Raw genomic sequence first — 22,072 nt, 5'->3', positions numbered from 1 at the left:
TTTCTTTTCTTGCCAGCAAATCCTGAAAGAGTGGCAGTACCTCTAAGTGGACCTGGAGGGAAAATAGCCATTTTTGAGCTGAAAAAGGCTGGGAGGTTGCCGGATGGAGTAATACCGGCTCTTGTACATGGAACAAATGTCATGGACTTCTCGTGGGATCCCTTCGATTATAAGAGGTTGGCAGTTGGTAAGTACTTTTTTTTTTAAGGTAGAACAAATTTTAGTATAAATCCAGTTGGTTTCACATAACCTTTATAAAAGTTTCTATGTAAATGAATTCGTTTTTAGGTCCGTTGTTCTTTTTGATTATTTATTTAAGGTCTTTTTTCCCCTTATATGAGAATTATACTCATTGTTCCCAGGTCTGTTCGGATCAATTAAAATCCTATACAGGGAGCCGCGGTAGCTGAGTGGTAGAGCGTTCATTTCTGGTGCATGGAGTCCTTGGTTCGATCCCAGCTCGCGCCAGGTGAGCTTTGTGGTAAACAAACAGCGTGTACGTAGGTTCTCTCGGGGTTCTTCAGTTTCCTCCTACTTTCTTCATTCAACCATTTCATTCATTTCTCATCATCGCCATCTCTTTTAGCCTAGTCACCAAAGCCCATACGCAGAGTGCTTCGGAGCAGCGTTCTGTAGGTATATTAAAGAACAGACTGAGGTAAATTCATATAATTGTGGAAAGCAATGTTTGTAGAAATACGGAGAAATTTGCTTGAAATGACTTACACTTTTGCCACCTTCTAAAAATACAAGAAAAGCAAAAAAGAGGAAAGAAATCAGTACTTGAGGAGTCATTTGTAGTATATCAGTGGGAGTTCCCCTGACAGTTCATACACGTTCATGTCGCTAGTAAAAAAGATTTTGTCGAAGCCGTCCAGAATGTTCTCTATAGGCACGCATAACATCATAATCGGTGTTGAAGTTACACCTTCCAGCTTCTTTTTGAGGTTTAGGAACAGATAAAAATCACAAAGTACCAAATCGAGTGAATAAGTTAGGTTGACCAATTTGAAGCCAGAGTCATGAGTTGCTGCCATGATGATGACCGATTTGTGGCTGAGAGCATTTTTATGATAGGAAAGGACGCTCTGTGTCAGTTTTGCACAACAATTCTGCCGAATATGATCACGCAGCTTTCATAGGAGGCGTGCACAATAATCCCCAGTTATTGTCTCCCCCTTTGGAAAATAATCTACCATCACCACCCCTTCATCTCAGAAACCAGTAGCCATCATCGTTTCTGTTGAGGGCGCTGACTTGGCCTTGTTTAGAGGTGGATATGAGGGGTTTTATCACTACTTGGAATTTTGTTTTTGCACGGGTTGATGACTGTAGACACTTCTTATCTGTTACTATGAATCGAGCCAGAAAGGGATCTGAATTTTCCCGAAGAAGCGGAAGACCATACCCTATAATGTTGAATTTATTTTTTATTGTTGTTATTTTTTTTCAAAGGTTAAAAGTGTGGGTACTCATCTTGCTGAAACTTCTCTGATTTTGAGGTGCTTGGTGGTAATTCTGTCAACGCTTGCAGTAGACAAGCCCATTGTTTCAACAGTCTGCCTAGTGGTGTGTTGGCAATTATTTAGGCAATTTTTGACTAGCTGAAATGCCCGTTCTTCATAGAGGAGAATAGCTTTATGAAAAGTATTTGACCCCATTTTCCCTTAGGATATGCATGGTAGATGTCCTTAGACTTAAACGGCATCGAATGTATCACAATTTATCTCAGCGTCCCCGAAAACCATGAATTGGATACTAGATCGGTCGTTTTCGATTATTATTACATGTCAACCCCATTCTTCACTCCCCATGCCGATGCTCGATACAAATACAGTTTAATGGATACTTTTATTTTATTTTGAACAGTTCTTTGCTTGTGTTAACAAAAAATAATTCCCACAAATATTTAAGACTTGATTAGCTTTGATTTTTCTGGTACAAATGCATGCAATGCAATGTGAAATGTGAATTATAGAATATGAACAGTGTAAGAAATTTCTGTTTATGTAGGGGCTAGTATTACACTAAATCATTGTATGTTACGATTTGTGTAGAAAGATTATAAATCTATTTTGATTCGAAATGTATATTAACATTGCATGTACAGGAAATAGCAATTTAATATCTGATAAAATATGAGAGTAAACACCTAAGCACAACCGTGTATGAAAATGTGAAATTTATTTTACAGGGTGGTCCATATAAATCTATTTTGATTCGACACGTATATTAACATTGCATGTACAGAAAATAGCAATTTAATATCTGATAAAATATGAGAGTAAACACCTAAGCACAACCGTGTATGAAAATGTGAAATTTATTTTACAGGGTGGTCCATAAGTCTTAGTACAGTGGATTATTTTTGAAACAAACATAATTAAAGTAAATCTGACTAGTGGAGGGCGGACTTGAGTAAAGGAGCTACCGATTGGTACATACGTGGTGAATGGCGGCCATCATGATGGTCGCCATCTTGGATCCAGTTTTTTTTTTTTTCAAATGGGAAGGTAGGCATTTGACACACCAATTAACACTGTTTTTTGCAGGCGAATGCAGTCCCGCAAGGAGAAATGCGTTATCATGTTCCGTTCCAAAGTTATGACGCCCCAAAGTCCCACCTACAGGATGTGCTCCACATGTTGCCTGTCTATTGCAACACGCAACCGGAGTCTCTTAATCCAGTCTTCCTAAGCCCGTAACAACACAGCGGGGGGATGCAATCACAGGCGTTCTGAATACGTCCCTGTAGGTGTGCAACATCCCGAATTTTCTCCTGGTACACCAGGTGTTTTAAGTGTCCTCATAAAAATATCCAAGGAGGTGAGGTCCGGCGACCGGGCTGACCACTTCACAGGGCCTCGGTGACCGATCAAACGTCCAGGAAAATGCAGATCTAAGCATTTCCGCACAGGCAGCGCATAGTGTGGTGGGGCATCATCTTTCTGAAAATATCGCTTCAAGGTGGCATCAGGGCGGAGAAGCAACGGAAGCACTAACTTCTGTAACATGTCCAGATATCGGACACCATTTAGGGTACTAGGAATGAATAAGGGTCCTATGATCGACGTGTTCCATATGCCACACCACACCACGATATGAGCAGGGGTAACGCTCTTGCAGGGATTGATCGCATGTGGGTTTGCATCGGACCAATATCGCATATTCTGGCGATTTACTTCCCCATCCAAATAAAAGTTTGCATCGTCTGGGAAGAGAAAGCTGGCTGGGAAATGCGGATCACGGGAAAGCCCAATTGGCGAATTCCATACGCCGGTCTGGATCATCCTCTGAAAAGTTGTGGACAAGCTGCAGCTTGAAAGGATGCCACTTGTTCTATGGAGAATCCTCATCACGGAATCACATGGTACGCCTCTTATCGCTGATAGTTGTCTTGTGCTGCGCTTTGTACTTTTCACACTCGCAGCAAGGACCATTGTGGATGTCTCATCTTTCACGGTTCACGGGGGACCTGACCGTGGTCTGTCGGTAATATTACCAGTTACACTGAATTTCCTAATGATGTAGCTAACGATGTTGTGGCTAATTGCAAGTCTTTCGGGGTGGCGCGCGTTGAAGTCCTGCGCAGTCACACGACAGCTTCTTTCTTCAGACATTAAGATGATTTCAATTCTTTCCTGCTTCGTCAGTGCCACATGCTCTACCTGCAACGAAAAGAAAACCTGTCAAATTTGGAGTGTCATGTCTTTCTTGCAGCGTGAGTGCCCTGCAGGGAAACAGAAAACCGTCAACTTTAGGGTGTCATAACTTTGGAACGGGACGTGATAAACGCATTTCTGCTTGCGGGACTGCATTCCCCTGCAAAAAACAAGTGTTAATTGATGTGTCACACGCCTACCTTCCTATTTAAAAAAAAAAAATTAATAACCTGGATCCAAGATGGCCGCCCTTCACCATGCATGCATCAATCGGTAGCTCCTTTACCCAAGTGCGCCCTCCGCTAGTCAGATTTGCTTTAATCATGTTTGTTTCCAAAATAATCCACTATACTAAGACTTATGGACCACCCTGTATTTAAAATTTGAGAATTTCATAACTATTGAAAACCGATTATAGCGACGACTGTTATTATTTCTATATTTAGCTAAATAATTTCCTTACATTTTAGAAATTGTTTCGTAAGAATTATTCAGTGTATTTTCAATTATGATTTTTTTTAAAGAAAAACTAATAACGACAATAGGATTCTCATGTGTACAAAGACGAACGTAAAACATATCTTCCGAATTATAATTTGACAGGTTTTTTTATGTCAGATTTGCAGTAGCGAAAGAATAATAATAATTATTTTTTACTTTAAGTAGAATTTTGTTTTTAGCATTTGTAGAGACATATTTCCTAACAGCTGTATATCACGGTCCTATATGAAATACCTAACTTTCATAACTTATTACGTATTATTATTATTATTATTATTATTATTATCAACGCACGTACATTAAGTAAGTAGAGTGTTACGGTTTATAACACAATTCTTCATCATACAGCTGTATTATTGACTCTTCTTTATATACTGCGAAACATTCAATTTATACACAGAACTTATTTTGCAATTAAAAATAATTTAAAGAACTCAAATTCAGTTTACGGTACATAGAGAATACGAGAAGAAGAATTTGCGGTATTTAACTTTTTTGTTTTTTTAATATGCAAATAATGAACCGTTACAACGAAATAAGGGTATACGTGCGATATACCAATGCTCGATCAAATCATTCGATACTAAAGCTGAGACTGAAAAATAATCGAAAATTAGACAGACTGTTCATATTCCTTGTGTTTCACTAATGCAAAAGTCTTGTCAGACACTAGCAATTAAATACTATTAATATCCACAACACTTTATGCGAACTGGTTGGGGTAAATGCTGAAGGCACCGGTATAATCAGCATATCAGAACTTTATAAAACACTAAATAAGAATTTACAAAAATAAATAATAATTGCTAGGTATAGGTGATATTTCAGATAGTAATTGTAAGTAAAAATTGATGCTCATAGTAATGTTGAGATTACTTATTTATGTTGTATGTTCATAATTATTTTTTATATTGTTTAATGTTATTCAATATTATTTTTATTCCATAGCATGCGATGATGGTACGATCCGTTTGTGGCAGATACCTGATGATGGACTACATGAACCAACAAATTCACCGAAGGATGTATTAACCGGCCATTTGGAGAAAATTTATTTTATTAAATTCCATCCTGTTGCTAAAGATGTGCTGGCATCTGGTTCATATGACATGACAATTAGAATATGGGATCTTATTGAAAAACAAACAAAAATTATGTTAGAAGGACACACTGATCAGGTAAGAATAATAAAATAATTACATGATTTGAGGAATAAATGTTAAGGGACAAATAAAAAAAAATAGTATATAAACGGAAATTGAATGAAACAGTATGATCATCTTTGAAGGTTGATTAGATCTGTGCTTGACTCCGTACTCAACAGTTCTATTGTAAATTTTCGGATTCTTCCGATCCAGTCTTTACATGTTTAGTGTGAGCTCATAAGATTAGCACATCATGTAGCATTAATTCATTAAACACATTCTTTTTTTCACAAAATCATATTTCAATACGCTAGATTCATGTTTTATTGCATATTTACAGTTGATATAATAATGGATGATAACTATTTGCTTCCTTGGGATGCAATTTATGTAATTCGTTTAGTATTGTACAGTTGTGTACGTAAATGGTAAAGAAAAAGAATACTATAATTATAGGATAATTACTGTTTGTTGTGTACTTCCGTAATGATTAGGATTTTTATATTGCATCTCGCTAATGCGTTAGAACATCAGTTAATTTGTACTTCGTTTTTTCAGTGTGTTTTGTAAAACTACTTTAAAAAGTGAAATATGAAATAACATCCAAATATAGGTGAAACATTACAGGTACTCCATGGTGGACCTTTTACTTTGCAGATCTTTTCTTTCGCTTGGAGCCCGTGTGGAATATATTGTGCTACCGTGTCCAAAGATTGTAAGCTTCGAGTATATGAACCCCGAGCAAATTCTCAACCTATAGCTGAAGGTAAAGGACCCACTGGTGCTAGAGGGGCGAGAGTAACGTGGGCACTAGATGGAAACTTCATAGTTGTTACTGGTTTTGACAAGTAAGTAATTTCAAAATCATGTGTTAATTCCTTTGTGGAGTAGTCTTACTTACATGAAATGATAAACTTTTTTGCTTTAAGATAACGGGGAATTTTAATTATTTGATTTTATTATTTGTTTCTTCGATTGTTTTTAAATGTGATTTACAACGCAAAAAATTAATTTGTGGTGTGACAATAATATTTATAAACCAAATTTGAATAATATTAAATGTGTGTATATGTAATACAAATTCATACTTTAACACTGATACACTCTTGACACATTTTGTTAAGATTAATTTAACTCGCCTCGTGAGAATCCTAAAAGGATTGTTGAATTCCTACTATGATGTCAGCAATCAGACCTGTTTGCCTTTAACAGCTTGACAATAATGAAGATCTTCGGTTTCATGAATAGATTTTTACATTTTATTCAACTTAATCCTTTTGTTCAAACGTCCAACGCTAAATTTGGACAAAGAAAACTTTGACAAGAACTGGCATTCAGTTACAAACAGCATCATTCAAAAACGCAAATTTCTGTGACTTTTAATTATATAGGTAACAAAGTCTGTATTAATGTATTTTTGTGAATTAAAGAAGAAAGCAACTGAAAGCAAATAAAGTAAAGTTGAATGAAACACACGTAGAGTAATATCGCGGTTTGTTTTTAGTTTGGTAATGCTAGGTTGTGCGTTAGTGTGTAGTGATCTGTAACATTTAAATAACTTATTGCGGATTTGTGTGGGAAAAGAACTAATTGAGTTGAGTTGATTTTGAGTTTAACGTACCGTTCAGCAGCGAGGCTATATGAGACGTGGACCTACTGATTAACGTGGAATCCGAACCACATGAGCTCCCGCCGGGGGAAAAGAACTGAGTTGAATAAAATGTAAAAAGTATTTTTGAAACCGGATCTGTTCATTATTGGCTAGCTGTTGAAGGCAACAGGACTGGTTGCTGAAATCATGCTATGAATATAATTTTACTATTAGTATTCCAAGGCACATTATAGGCGTGTCAGTTAACACATTGACTGCCACACTAGAAAAAAATAATTGGTTATCCTATCGGGAGTTCAGTGAGTTTCATCCTCCAGATGACTTACCCATATGTGCTGCTGTAGACCTATTTGAGCAGACTTATCATCGACGCTGAGCAGCATGCGGAGGCCACAACGCCAAGTTCTATAATGGTGTGCCGAAATCAACTGCTGAAAATTTTCACTCGCATTCTTCTTGCCTATGGTAGTACCTTATGAAATATTTGAATCGCCAAAATTGAAAAAAAGTTACATATTTTAATAGTCGAATCCCTATGAATTCTGTATAACGTTGGGTTCGCTCCATACATGGCCACTGTTCTGCTGCCAGTGTGCCCACTGTATTATCAAACGGAGTTATGCAGGTTAACCTCACATACGTAGCCAGCATATTGGACAGACATTTTTCTTTTATCTCTGACTGCATACTATTCGATCGAGTTTAATCGCCTTCACAATCCCAAAAACAACCCTTGAAATTTCTGTAAGCACCAATATTGAAGTTGGTAGTGTCCCTTCACGACTCTCGAATTAAACTGCACCTTAAGTGAGTTGTCCAACACTGCTCTAGGGATTGGTTATAGTTGTTTAATCACATCTTGTCGGAGCAAACGTTCTTATCTCGATGGCGTGAAGCTCTTGTCCTTTCAGTCTTGAAACCAGAGAAAAGTACAACAGCCATGAGCTACAAATCCATTTCTCTTACTAGCTGTTGCGTCTGTACGTTTCTTAAGCCAAGGTGTTTCCTCTCGACGTTTCTCCCATTGTGCGCTTGTTTCAATGGAGGCACAACCAACCCCTGTTTCCATGTCAAATTTTGCAGATGACCCCCCGTTGGAGATATTCACGATACGCTACTGGTGTCGCTACTATTTTTATTGCATTCTACACATACGATTTGGTAGTTCAGTTGTTTGTTTGACGGCTCTATGTGCATTATTAGCTGAGATAAAGGCCTGCTACGGGTAGTCAGATACGGGTAGATTGCAACAATGCCTCTAGCGGTTAAATGGGAAAGGATATGACAAAGTTTGTCCTCGAAAAGTTGCATGACATTTAATGTCCTTTCAAACGATTCCAACAACAGTTATATCACTTTCCATTGCAAATTTTGAAGTTGACCCCCGTTGGAGGTATTCACAAGACGCCACTGGTCTCGCTACTATTTTTATTGCATTCTACACATACGATTTGGTAATGCAATTTTTTGTTTGAAGGCTCTACGTGCAGTATTAGCTGCGATATAGGCCTGGTACGTTCTTATTGAATCACTCGGTATATATATATATATAATTTATTTAGAAAAGGTTTCACAAAACTTAGTGTTATGAAATTTTAAAAGAGCTATATGACTGGGGCCTTCGTTGCCACATGGCTAAATTCATAAAGAACTTCCTGGATGAACGTTATTTCAAGTTCTGAATGTTAGTCTCTCAGCTATTTTTACAGAGAGACAGTGTCTCCCAAGGCGGTGTTCTCAGTGTTAACACTGTTTAATGTCGCTATAAACAGTGTTCTGTCACAGATCCAGCCTCCTGTGTCTGATCTCCTCTGTGTTGACGATCTTGTTATCTGTTGCCGTTTCAGATACCTACGCGATACTCGACAGCTGCAACTGACATTACATCGTCTTATTCACTGATAGGATTTTGATTTTGTGGCCAAAAAGATGTTGTTTACGCTTCTGCCATCGTTGAACTTGCCTTGTTGATCCGAACTTATCTTAGTTACCCTCGGCTTTCATTTGTTGACATAGTCTGACTTTTAGTTTGACTTTTGGTCGCCACTTAACGCGGGCATCATACTCTCGTAATCTTACGTATCTTTTCTCCGACCTCCGTACTCTTGTCTCCGACTCTTGTGAATTTTCTTCGTGTACTTTCCACTGCATCTGGAATGCTGATCGTAATAATCTGTTACGTTTATATTGTAGTCTACTACGGTTGTATTAGTCAACTGCTTGTTCCTCTGTGCTGAATTAACTTGATGCTGATTAACTTGAACATTAGGCTAGGTACTGTTGCTTTCCGTGCTAGTCCCATTGTTAGACTTGATCCAGAAGCAAACTAACCACCATTAGCCTGTAGTCGTAATAGACTACTTCTAAATTATACAGCCTATGTGCATTGTATTTCTGACCAGCATTGTAACTTTCAGTTGTGTAGTGGTCAAATTTATGACCAATAATGTAGCACGTGTTCGAGCTACACGCCCTGGTACATTTGTACTTATGAGAGTTTGTATGCAGATAAATTTTATGGCCATCTGTTGGTTTGGTATATGCTTGTGTTGTTTCACTTTGGTTGTTGATTCCACCAAGGCTCGTCCTTCAGTTCTCATCACATGCTAAATAACACACCAGTACCCAGGAATTCTACCAAGAATTCGGAGCATTCTAGAAGAGTACCCCAAATATAATGTATTGTCTAAGAATGGTTCATAAACAGAATTTTGTTAGCTTTCGCTACAGACAAGGATAGTTCAAAATTTAATATGCATGACTTGTGTTCAATATTTCGTTCTGAACCAGTAATTGAGCTTGCTCTCCATTACACGTTTCAGACTTCGCTGCGTCGAAAGCGTTATTATAAGCCTGTAGAATGTTTTTAATAAACACTCCGTAGTGCAAGACATTCTTGAGATATCATCAGCTACAACAACAGAACTGTAACGATGTTGTCTACTGGGTGCCAGGAAGAAACGAGCATGCTGACACAGCAGCCAAGAACGTTGCATTGGGAGGAGTTGCTCCGAAGCACCCTCCCGTATTCGAATCTCCGTAGCTATTTTGCTATTTTGTCCAATGGATGCACTCCCGCTGACAAGCAGATAAGAACCATATCAACGAAGTACCTATTTTGGATTCTGTGAAACCTAGTTCGGACAATTAGCAGACGTCGTCGCGTACTAGTCGCTGAGGTGAAGTGATCCTGGCTCGACTCGTATCGGATATCTAGGGGGCACGGTGGCTCTGGTAGAGCATTCACCTCTGGTACTTGGGGTCCCAGGTTCGATCCCAGCTCATGCAGTGTAGTCTTTGTGGTGGACAAACACCGTGCTCGTGGGTTTTCTCGGGGTTCTCCCGTTTCCTCTCACTTTCTTCATTCCACCACTTTCTTCATTACTCATCATCACCGTTTCCTTTAGCCTAACCTGTATAAGCGTTAACCTTGTGATCTATCTGTAAATTTAAAACTATTTTAGTTACAGTTATACAGAAATGGTTATACTATATTTTACTTCTTTAAAAATTTAATATGTTAAATTTTATTTTGTGTTGTGAAAGTCATTTAAAAAATTCGAAGAGCATCAGAAAATTTGAACGCATTATAGTGTTGTGAATTTTACCTTAAACCGTGGGTCTCGTTTCATGTAGCCTCGGTGCTGGAAAGGGGCGCTATACGTTAACAAACAACAAACATATTTTGTCGATGATATTCCTACGAGTTGTTTTAAATTTGATGGTAGATTTCCAGCTATTGCGCTTCAGCTCAATTCTGAAGCTGGATTACAACAATGGTTGCAGTCCATGTCTCCGCAAAACCTTTTAAGAAGCCTCATCCTGTCTTCGTCTTCATAATGCTTTTTAGTCAAAATATTGATGTGAAATTTCCTTACATACAGAGAATGTAGGAAGTTAAACCAAATTGCTTGGTGGAACAACCCATAAAGGGCTATGGCTAATGGTTAACTTTAGATGGCTGATGACTGGGCAGCGCACTATCATGTCTGAATTTCTAGACAGAAGTTTGCTGCTTATGAATACATATAAATCTCCACTTACTCCAAGATTCATTATGATTTCACATTGGGTACTATAACCGAAAATTGAATACAGCAGTTGGCTGAATAATAGTTTTTAAGTGTTTCCGTTTAAACGTGAAAGCATCTTAATTGTTTATTTATCACTTATTTTTTTTTTACAGGGTATCAGAAAGACAAATATCATTGTATAATGCTGATGATGTGTCTAGTCCTCTTGGTACTGTCGGCTTGGATGTCTCTCCAGCTATATTGATTCCGTTCTATGACGAAGACAGTTCGACATTGTTTGTAACAGGCAAGGTTAGTTTTCATATTGTTTCTTCAGAAATAACCTTTGGAAAATCTTTCAAGGTATGCATCATACTCCTTTTTTGACAGCACCAATCTGCTAATTAGATGAACATGCTGTGCTGTATGATATGAAGAGCAATGCAGTATGTATCTTCACGATCAAAAGTACGTTCCCACCTTTGGCCTTTCAAGTATGGACAACTTACGATAGGAAGGCAGGTTGGATAAGAATCTGTGAAAGAGTTGTTCATTTGACTAGAGAAGTAAGGTCTATATAGTTAAGGCTCAGATTCGTAACATCAGTGCAGTACCATCTCCGAAAAGATTTGAATTCTTAGTTTCTCAGTTTCTTGTCTGGTACGTTAAGCTAAGTAGCGCAATATGCATAAGTAATAGTTTAGATATTTTCATTTTTGATATCGACTCTTGCAATCTATTTGTCGGAACATTCATCTCTAGAGATGACGTAGAGAGAAGAGAAAGAAAGAAGAAAAGAGATATAACGTATATAACATCTAATTCATTCATTAAACAACTATATTCAATTTACAATGCTGGTAAAAGAGGAGCAAGGAGATCTAAAAATCTGCACTTTTAAAAACATCCTAGAGAGGCGTAAATATGATTAAAATAGCCAATATAATAATATAACTTCTCTCTGTCTTATCTTCTCTTTTATTATACTTACTCGAGCATCATAAACTCTCCTTCTGACAGTACAAGATAAGCGGAACATAGAAACATCTCTTGTTCAATGCTTTAAAATGAGAAAAATATTTGTGTATTTCCCGACCTGAACTTGCACTACCGTGCAGCTAAACACAACAGCTAACTTGAGATGGTTCAAAAACTAATTTTCTTGAAACGTGTAATGTTGGCTTGTTAGATTTCAGGTCTTTACTCATATAAAAACGACTGTTGACAGTTGAGTTTCTCTGTCTTGAACACTGCTTTTTGGTATTAGTTATAACCATAAATATCCAAATCTAATTAATAGTTTATTTCATGATACATATAAGCTAAACGTTAGTTTGTTTGTTCTCCATTGGTTCTCTCGCTCCCTTCAACATCTCATTCCACCAATTCTTTTATTGACACTGAAATTCAATTCATTAATCAGCCCTTCCGTTTAACCTGAACGGCAGAACTTGGAACGTAAAACTAGAAGTTTCATTTCATTTTTAATCTTTCATTGAAATCCTCACAATTGGTTGATATAATTATAGATGTGCCATTTTTTCTAAGTAACTTCAAAGAAGAGATCGTAAGCTATTAATGATAATTAGAACTAAACTATTATATATATACTATCTGAAATACCTGTTTAAAGCACTTGAAGAATAGCTTTATGGGAAATATTCGAAAGGAATATTTGAAGACCCTTCTATTTTAAGATATTTATCAAGATGAAAAAAAAAAAAAAAAAAAAACTCAGTTCGACCCAAGTGAGAACTACATTCAAAAATGCTTTTCACCGGTGGAGCCTTTATTCTTTGTGATAATTTAAACTTCCATCTTCACTTAGGATAGCGTTTCTGGGCATAGGTCGGGAGTACACAAACAAGAAGCTGTGTCTGATCATGGTATGAAACGCTTTTGTGAATACCAAGTGCTCAGAATCCATTGTGGTGGTCATATTGCGTCAAAGCAGTTTTTGGCGCTAGTGAACTGATTTTGTAGCTAGTGAACTGATTTTGTACTACAAAAACATTATCCACTACCATTAAATTTTTAATGGGAATCTTATTTTTCACTCGAAGTCAAAAGAAACGTGTAAGAGAAAATTGATTTTTTTTTTTTTTTTTAATCAAAGTAGTAAAATTTAACCAAGTAGTACATGGTTTTTGCAACTAGGCTTCCTTGAGCTTAAATTATTAATGTGCTTGCTTTCGGTGGAGGTGGAATATCCGGGTTCGATCATTGGGATTACATGTGATTCAGATCTCAATGAAAGTTTGGGTTGACCTTTCGTATAGCCTCGGTGCTGACAAGAGTAGATAAACTTCAAACAAACAGAAATTGTGAGACAGTTAATTAGGTACATTTTTTTTTAAAAAAAGTAAAAATTATGATCTTTATATTATAAGAATATATATTTTAAATGTTTTGTTCAACAGCATCGTTTGACTTTTTCTTTCTTTTTTCGTAACAGGGTGATTCGACAATATATGCATATGAAGTTACAGAAGAACAGCCATATCTATGTCCGCTTAGCCATCATCGCTGTAATACTTTACATCAAGGTTTATCGTTCTTGACAAAAAATGTTTGTGAAGTGCAGAATGTAGAATTCGCCCGAGCTCTGCGCCTGACAAATAACACAATCGAGCCTTTATCATTTACTGTTCCAAGATTAAAGGTTGGTAATGTTGATTTGCATGTTGAATAAGCTGTTTTTAGTGTGTTTATTATGAGCTGTAATAGTAACATTCTATAGTTACCTTGTTTCTTATATTACCACGAGAGAAAGAATAGTACCGTAGTTGTGAAGTAGGAATCGTATTATTACATTGTTATGAGAAATTTCCTAAAGAGAAAAGCAATGGATGTTTCAAATATAGAAGTGAAGAAAAGAGTAGACGCACTTACAATTTATGACCAACAGAGTAAAATAACACTGCATAACGAATATAGAATATAAAATAAAACACTCAAATAGAAGAAGAAAAAGAACTTGACTGAGGGATAAAGTGCAATGGTAGTTAACAATACGATAACAAAATAAACACAGAAGACTGTATGGTAAGATCTATCGTAAACAGGGAGAGGGAAAGAAAACATTGAAAAAATGAAAAGCATTGTTTTACATTTAAAATTACTTTGTTTTACATTTGGTGTGTTGTTCACTGGTGTGTCATGTGTCATCAGTGGTGTGTTATTCACTGATCAGGACAGGATTGTCGCTGAATTTGGGACCTCATTTTGCCGCTGTCTTAAGTTCTTCCCACTACTAAGTGGAGTTGCTCACTCAGAAACAACGTGCCGAGCGTACATCACTTTGATTCTGTTCTTAGAATACTGAACCTTATAATCTTCGTTTTACCACTGCTTAACTTGGCACTGTTTTCCATTCCACGAAGGGCGCGGCACCTGGGCCGGACAGCATCTATTATGCGATTCTTCGACATCTTCGTGCAAATCTTGAATTGTTTAATCGTATTTGGCTTGAAGACTTTTCCCTGGTGTCTGGCATGAAGCATATATTATTCCCATTTGAAGCCTGCCAAACCTACCACGTCCAGTGGAAACTACGCCTGATCGCCCTGAGTAACTGTCTGTGTAAACTCTTGGAGAAAACTATCAACACTCTCTTAGTCTGGTTTCTTGAACCAGCGGACTTCTTTCCAATTTCTGTGTAGCTTTCAGCGCTTTAGTTGAACTGATCGTCTGGTTCATCTTCACAATACTATCCGCGATGCCTTTTACCATTAGGAACATCTGATAGGTATCTTCTTTGATTTAGAAAAAGCGTGACACCTCTTGGCGTTATGATATTTTGCGCCAACTGCATTTCTGGGGCTTACATGGCCATTTGGCTCTTTTCTTTCAGAACTTTCTCCAAAAGCGCTGTTTACGAGCCAAGCTTAGATCTACTATTTCTGCTCACTTTTCGCAGGGCAATGTGTTTGTGTGTCACTTTGTGTGCTGTGGCGGTAAACAGCGTGATGTCGCAGCTTTTCACCTGTTCATAGGCTACTTTATGGTGAGTTGCTAACTATTTGCTATCTTCTCGTGGAGTGTTAGCATCTTGTTCCTAAGCGACTGACTGCCTGCAGATCTGTCTTTGGTATGCTGCCTAGATGATTCTAAAAGTTTTTTCATTCCTGCAACATGCCCAAGACTTGACTCCTTTATAAGAGTTTTTTTCCCATTTTAATTAACTTATATCTCATCCAGTGTTTATCTGTGTTGTCATGTTGGTTTTATTCTTGTCATAGCATTTACTTTCTTCCTATCTTCTTTTCTATGCTGCATAGTCATAATCATACCCACTACTAATTAAGGAAGGGCTCACATGTGTTTACCAATGGTCAAGCTGCCCTGGCAGAGAAGATTTAACTTGTCTTTGTGTTTGTGTGTTGAGTTTGCACATTTTTTAAATGCTGACATTTTATCTCCTAAATAGAATGACACTTTTTTATTATGATATAGACTACTTTCTGAATTTATAATTTTCCTGTGATATTGTTCTTTTATTCTTTTACCTTGTTGTTTAATATGTCATAGGCAGGGTTGGCTGGTTTAAACCAGCTGCCTCCCCCCCCCGCAAAAAAAAAAAAAAAAAAAAAACTAAAATTGCTTTAAATCGTGTGAACTTCATAGTGACATTTCCACATATCAAACCAACTGCATTAGTTTTATCTCCTTTTCACCTTTTAATCAAGGTATCCCATGTTCAATTCTCGGTTGAACCACAACCCTTCTTTCAAGTGTAAACCATGTAGTAGTTAGGATGTCACTTTAAGCGGAAGTCTTCTTGATAACCTCGGTATTACATAAAACTATATGCCTGAACATACGAAACGAAACCAAACTGTATATTTCTGCTTGCCTGAATGCCTGTTGTTTTATAAAGAAGCAAAGGTTGCTTAAATGTATTGATAGATATTGGCAAAATTTGTCGACTGCCTACGTAGCTTCCAACATTAGCTTGGATTGGACTTTGTTTCAATTTTATTGATCATTCAATTCAATTGAATGATATCTACATACTAAATTTGTAATATAATACCTCAGTTTTAGCGTACTGATTATGATACGTTGACCATAAAAATTTTACATGCCAAGAAATAGCGGGATTTGCTTGCATTTAAAGTAATAACAGGATTTTTCCAATGCCTAAGGCGGGAGTTTCCCGATTTATATGCAATTCTGTATAATGGTTTCACTTGTGCAACTGTTTATCTTTTTGTCTTTCTGAAATGCCTCTTAACGATTATATTAACAAGTACGTAAAGATCAGTACAACGTCTCTTATCAGGAGTTTTTCATGAGTGAGTCGGCAGACTCATCGCATTTGTAGCCAATTAGTCCCGGTTTCGAGTCCATGGAGGACAATTTCTCTCGGATGTAAGCCGAGAGCAGTTTGAATTCCGCTTTAAGTTTATGTGATCTCTTCCAGCATAATCCTGTTGTTGCATAATAAGACAAAGGCGAAACAAACTTATTTCTACTTATTTCTGTCCATATGTGATATAAATACACAGAGCAAGTTATTTAAACAAACAAATAAAAAAAAAAACTGGTTTAAACCAGAAAAAATGGGTTTAAACCCAAAAAACCCGGTTTTTTGGTTTTTTCAATAAAAACCATGGTTTTTGCCAACTCTAGTCATAGGAGAGTGCAAAAGACTTCGCTGTTGACTCGCCTTGCCATACACTTTGAAGTCAATCAATCCATCAATCAATAGCTGAATTTTGTTTACAAGATTTTTGTTTACATTATGCTGGAAACTAGTGACTGCTTATCATAGAAATATCTTTGAAAGAGATTTGGAGATGTACTATCATTCAATTCTTGCTGAACAGAAGAAAAAAAAAATAAAAATGCTTGGGAGAATTTGTTCAAGATGATACAAACTTGGATAATCAAACTATTTTTTAGCACTAATATTCTTTTCTTATTTTTTATAGAGTGAACTTTTCCAAGATGATCTGTTTCCTCCGACTAAAGTGACCTGGAAACCAACGATGGAAAGTCGAGAATGGTTTAAAGGAATAAATAGAGCTCCATCACGCATAAGCTTGAAACCAGAAGGAATGGATACCTGTAAGTGTTTAAATATGACCCAATTTGAATCTACATAATCAGTGATGAAAAAAAAAAAAAAAATGAAGGATATAAGAAATGTAACTTTTAGGGATAGAGTAAGTCCAAAAATAAAACATAGTTCTAAAAATCAAACTGGTAAAAGTGAATAAATTAAGTGTTGAGCAATCAAATATAAAAATCTAGTTTATATTTACATTTTTAAAATCCGTATATGCATCTGAATTTATGTCCTTATGGTAAAATGGAACCACTCAGCAGTGTAAGAGATGATTACCGGTATACGAAAAGTTAGACTTATTTAAAATGAAATGAAATTTCTAGTTTAATATCGGGGGCGCGGTGGCTCAGTGGTAGAGCGTTTACCTCCGGTGCTTGGGGTCCCTGGTTCGATCCCAGCTCGCGCCGTGTGGACTTTGTGGTGGACAAACACCGTGCTCGTGGGTTTTCTCGGGGTTCTCCTGTTTCCTCCCACTTTCTTCATTCCACCATTTCATTCATTTCTCATAATCACCGTCTCCTTTAGCCTAACCGGCATAACCGTGGAACGTAAAACTCAAAGATTTCATTTCATTTTTTTCTAGTTTAATATCCCACAATTATGCACTGAGGCTAAAGGAAACGGTGATGATGATAATGAATATAAAGTAGGATGAAACGGAAGAACTTTGAGAAAACACATACACCCGGTGTATTCTACCACAAAGTTCACGTGTCACGTTGTATTTAATTATTTGAGGTGGTGTAGATTGTAATAGATTATAGTACATAATACCGGTCAGGGTGGAAAAAAATCATGATTTTTTTTAAAAAAATCATTTTTGTTGATTTTTTTGATTTAAATCGATTTTTTTGATTTAAATCAAATCTTTTTCTTCGTATAATGCAAGTTGCGAACTGAAGAAAAAACATTAGGAATTAGTATTAAATGTTAATTATCCCATTTAAGTGAAAGTATTGGGTTTTAATTTTGAATTAATTCCCAATCGTTAACCTATTTCAATCCCAAACAATGTTTCTTAAGCATTAAGGAAAAGGTACAGCAATGTATATCAACATGACACTTTTCTTTTCACGAGAGTTACTAATATTTGGCAGCGGCATATTTTTAAATAATTGGAACTAGCTAGCGGCACGAAATACATATAAAGTACATAAATTTCGCCTAAAATTAACTAACTCACTCTATGACCTGTGGAACCCGGAGGTTCAAGCCATGTTCACAAAAGCTCTCCTGACTTCTATCCTTAGTCAACTGAATCCAGTTTCTATTTTGTATTCTTATTTCTGCGAGATCCATCTTAATATTGTCCTCCCATCTGCGCCTAGGTCTTCTAATGGTCGTTTTCCGATTGGACTTCCAGTTAAAACTTTGAAAGCGTTCCTACTTTCTTCCATTCTCGCTACATGTCCTGCCCACCTGAGCCTCCAAGATTTGATGACCCTAACAATGTTTGGTGAATGGTATAAATTATGCAGTTCCTCATCATGAAGTTTTCGCCATTCCTCATTTCCGTTCCTTTGGGTTCCGAATATTCGTTTCAGAATTTTATTCTCAAATACTTTCAGTCTGCGTTCTTCCCTTAGCGTAGCGTAAGCGACCATGTTTAACAACCATACAGCACAACAGGCATAATTATCGTTTTATATATTTTAAAGCTTGAAATTCCTCGACAGAATTCGTGACGATAAGAGATTTTGAACTGAATAATAACACGAATTCCCTGCTTTTAGTCGATATTTGATTTCTTCGTGAATATCGTTTTCTCCGATGGCAGAGCTTTCTTTGTCTTTATGCGATGAGCTTTTGTAAGTCAAAAATTTTCTGCAGGAATTCCAAAATAAAAAAAATCAAGATCAGTTCCAGCGAAAGAAACACTTGTGATTGTTAAAAATATGCTTTATGTGACGTGAAAAACAGTTCGAATGCGAGTTGTCCGTGCATTTAAGACATCTATACATAGCAGGCACGTTTTCATACTTTTCTGTTGGCTATTTTATTTCCTCTGACAATTTTTCCTGCACAGGCACGGCAAATTTTCTGCGATCACATCGCAGATCGCGGCATGTTCTGCAATGGGGTAAAGTATCCACTTTATCAAAAGTATTATTCGATATTTTAACGCATCCAAAATTTGTCGTATTACGATCCCGAGGAACTTCTATGTATTTAGTACATAAATTTCGCCCAAAATTTTAATTTTTTTTTTTGTTGTTTAGGAAAGGGGATCGGACCCCTCTAAATACGCCCCTATTATCTGGGAATAAACAAATAAACATGGACACAAAAGAGTTTTTATCTTAAATGTCCATGGTGATTTCCCCGTTGGAATAGAAATTTTAAAAGCCTGTGTTACAAAGAGAAGAAAGCAGGGTTCACCCGTAACACGTTCAAACGGGATTTTCCCTGATCGTTCCCTACATAATACTCGTTTTCATACTGTGCTTACATACATTTGAGTCTCATTGCATTATGATTATTATCCTCCATAATCGAAATAACAGAAGAGAAACGGGATTTTACTTACTTTCACTTTAAATTAATTCATTTCGGAATTTGATTTAAATCAACGATTTTTATTAAAAAAATCAAGTGATTTAAATCTTGATTAAAATCGTGATTTAAATCAGACTGATTTAAATCAATCCACCCTGATACCGGTATTAATAGATTTACTTTTTATTTTACTTTTCGGTCTGCGCCATGGCGATATTAGGTGAATATTGTGTTAGACATCAATATTCATGTAGAATTAATTACAATCAGCAGTTTTATACTAGTAACACGTGGTAGCAAAACTGTCAATAATTCACTTAATTATATTAGACCATGTTACGTGGAAAGTGTTAAGATTCGTTAATTCTGCACTAGTAGTTAATAATATATACCAGAAACATATTCACGTAAGCATTCTGACATTAAATCAAGCAGATCTCTCAACAAGAAATACCATATATGGACCAATCCATGTCAAATTACATAGTTCTAGATCAATCAATACAGATTACAACAGATTACAGGGATATTTTATATTCTGACGACCACTGACATCAGTGTGTGAAGCAAACGGAAAGCTCAAGTTGATTTGTGAACCAATTTAGAAATTCGAATCGGGTCCGGAAAGTTCTCGTAATTTACCAAAAACTTTTGTGACATCTTTGACAGGCAGGATGTGAAGTCAGCCTATTGGGGTCATAGGTTTCACCTTACACAATACATGCACAAACAAGAATCTAGACAACATTTGACTTCTCTGGCTCCTGTCATATTCAAGTCCGGCAAAGTCTCTATTGGGGAAGTAAACACAGTTGCGTTATCAGATTCAGATCCTGTAGCATCTGTTATTGAGCACTGACCCACCTCGTTTCCAACTGTCAAATATTTTGGATATCTTCAGCATTTCCGGCATAAATACATGCAACCATTGTGAATTCCAATTCTTTTTTTGACGCAGCTGTAATTGACTTTATTAAATGGATTGAAAGGTGTAATTGTCTTACACCTTGCACTTTTCCCCATTTCTGTTCTTTTGTATTGTTCACACAAACACTAATTTTTCACAAAATCCAAAGATACACAAGGCACAGGTTTTTTAAAGCCGTGTACTAATCACAACACAGCATAAAGTACTCAATCATACGTAAAACATTACTGTAATACCAAACACATTTAGTCTCTTCCATCTCTGCTGGACAACTGACTCCAGTACCTCGGTGCTAATAGGTCAAAACATATTTGAATATGCCTTCGAATGCATCTGCATAAGTCGCCAAGTTGAGTTCTGCTCTCACATATAAACAAACCATGTGTATTCTACCATGTCTATCAGCATTTGCATACTTCTTGCAGTTTCTGGAAAAGCACAGAAATTATTTCGATCCATTTTACAAGAAGAACGTAAATTGACGGGATTTTCAACTCTCGTTTGGAAATGGAACTCTTGCAACAAATGATTCCATGCTGATCCCAAAATAAAACTTTGGAGATATACACACATTGTGTGTTCATAAGTTTTTTATTATTATTATTATTATTTTTATTTTTAATTTTCAACATATGGCATTTTGTGAAAATAAATTAAAAAAATAAATTAAAATAAATTAAAAAATTTTTTTTCTTTTCAATTTTTTTTAAAAGTTATATGGTGTTGAATGCTCTATTCGTAACATTGAAAACACCTTAACATCCTAGATCCTTCAGGTTAGTTGCAAATACCAATCGATTAAATGTCACTCACGCAGTTTTTGGTAAATTTTGAGAACTTTGCAAATTGTAATTGCAAAACCAGTTTACATACCAACCTGTAATATCAGAGTTTCCTATTTTCCAGTTGTTCAGGGAACTGTGTGAAATTCTCCAAAATCTGGCAAGGTAAGATAGAATTTGTTTTAGAATTGTGTTGGTTTGACGTGGATTAGCTCATATAGGACATTTCATAGATCAGTTTGCCGAAAGAAAATTTAGGTAAGTCTTAACGAGAACACAATTTTCGTAACGATTGACTACAACATTAGTGTGCTACAAATTCCAGTTAAATTGGCTCAAAGCCAAACTTCGGGTGATGAGCCTAGGTCGCCTGGAATTCAAAACACAACCAAATATGAAACTGGTAAGTTATCATCAGAATGTTAATAGGGATTTAGCAATAAAATAATTAATATAAATATACCTGAGAAATGATTATACACTAGTCCACAACAATATATTTAATATTACTCAAATTACTTAGTCTGGATTGGCCTTCTTAATTTAATGACACAAGGCTTTTAACATTGTAGATATCCCAATAGAGCAAAGACAATGTAAGATATCAGTGGCGATGACTCGCAATTTCATTTTAAGCTCTTTCTATTACATACCAAATCCCGACTTCCAGAGCTAACTTCAAATACCTACTAAAGCTGTCTCCTCTCCTCCCAAGATTCTTAACTTATTACTACGTAGTGCTTACTTGAGTCTATATTATGAAACATCTTGCTGTATAGAAGTACATATTGTACTTGTGGCATGATGTCCGTTAATAAAAGCAAGATGTTTATAGTTTGACTCTTGTACATTGTCAAAAT

The 22,072-nt window shown here is 36.4% G+C and overlaps 1 protein-coding gene across 4 annotated transcripts in view; it reads left to right on the top strand.

The window, feature by feature from the left end:
- Positions 1-22,072, top strand: part of pod1 (coronin) — a 112,171-nt gene that overhangs the window by 73,492 nt on the left and 16,607 nt on the right. For all 4 annotated transcript variants that reach the window (XM_081751772.1, XM_081751769.1, XM_081751771.1 and 1 more), the window contains 6 exons: positions 17-187; positions 5,112-5,341; positions 5,966-6,156; positions 11,107-11,245; positions 13,389-13,595; positions 16,870-17,005. In XM_081751772.1, the coding sequence (XP_081607898.1) occupies positions 17-187; positions 5,112-5,341; positions 5,966-6,156; positions 11,107-11,245; positions 13,389-13,595; positions 16,870-17,005 (1,074 nt within the window). The remainder of the gene's footprint in view (positions 1-16; positions 188-5,111; positions 5,342-5,965; positions 6,157-11,106; positions 11,246-13,388; positions 13,596-16,869; positions 17,006-22,072) is intronic.

Source organism: Thermobia domestica, chromosome 3 (assembly GCF_964235325.1).
Source record: "Thermobia domestica chromosome 3, izTheDome1.hap1.1, whole genome shotgun sequence".
NCBI classification, from domain to species: Eukaryota; Metazoa; Arthropoda; class Insecta; order Zygentoma; family Lepismatidae; genus Thermobia; species Thermobia domestica.
The sequence above is the reverse complement of the archived record's forward strand: the minus strand, read 5'-3'. Positions and strand labels throughout refer to the sequence as shown.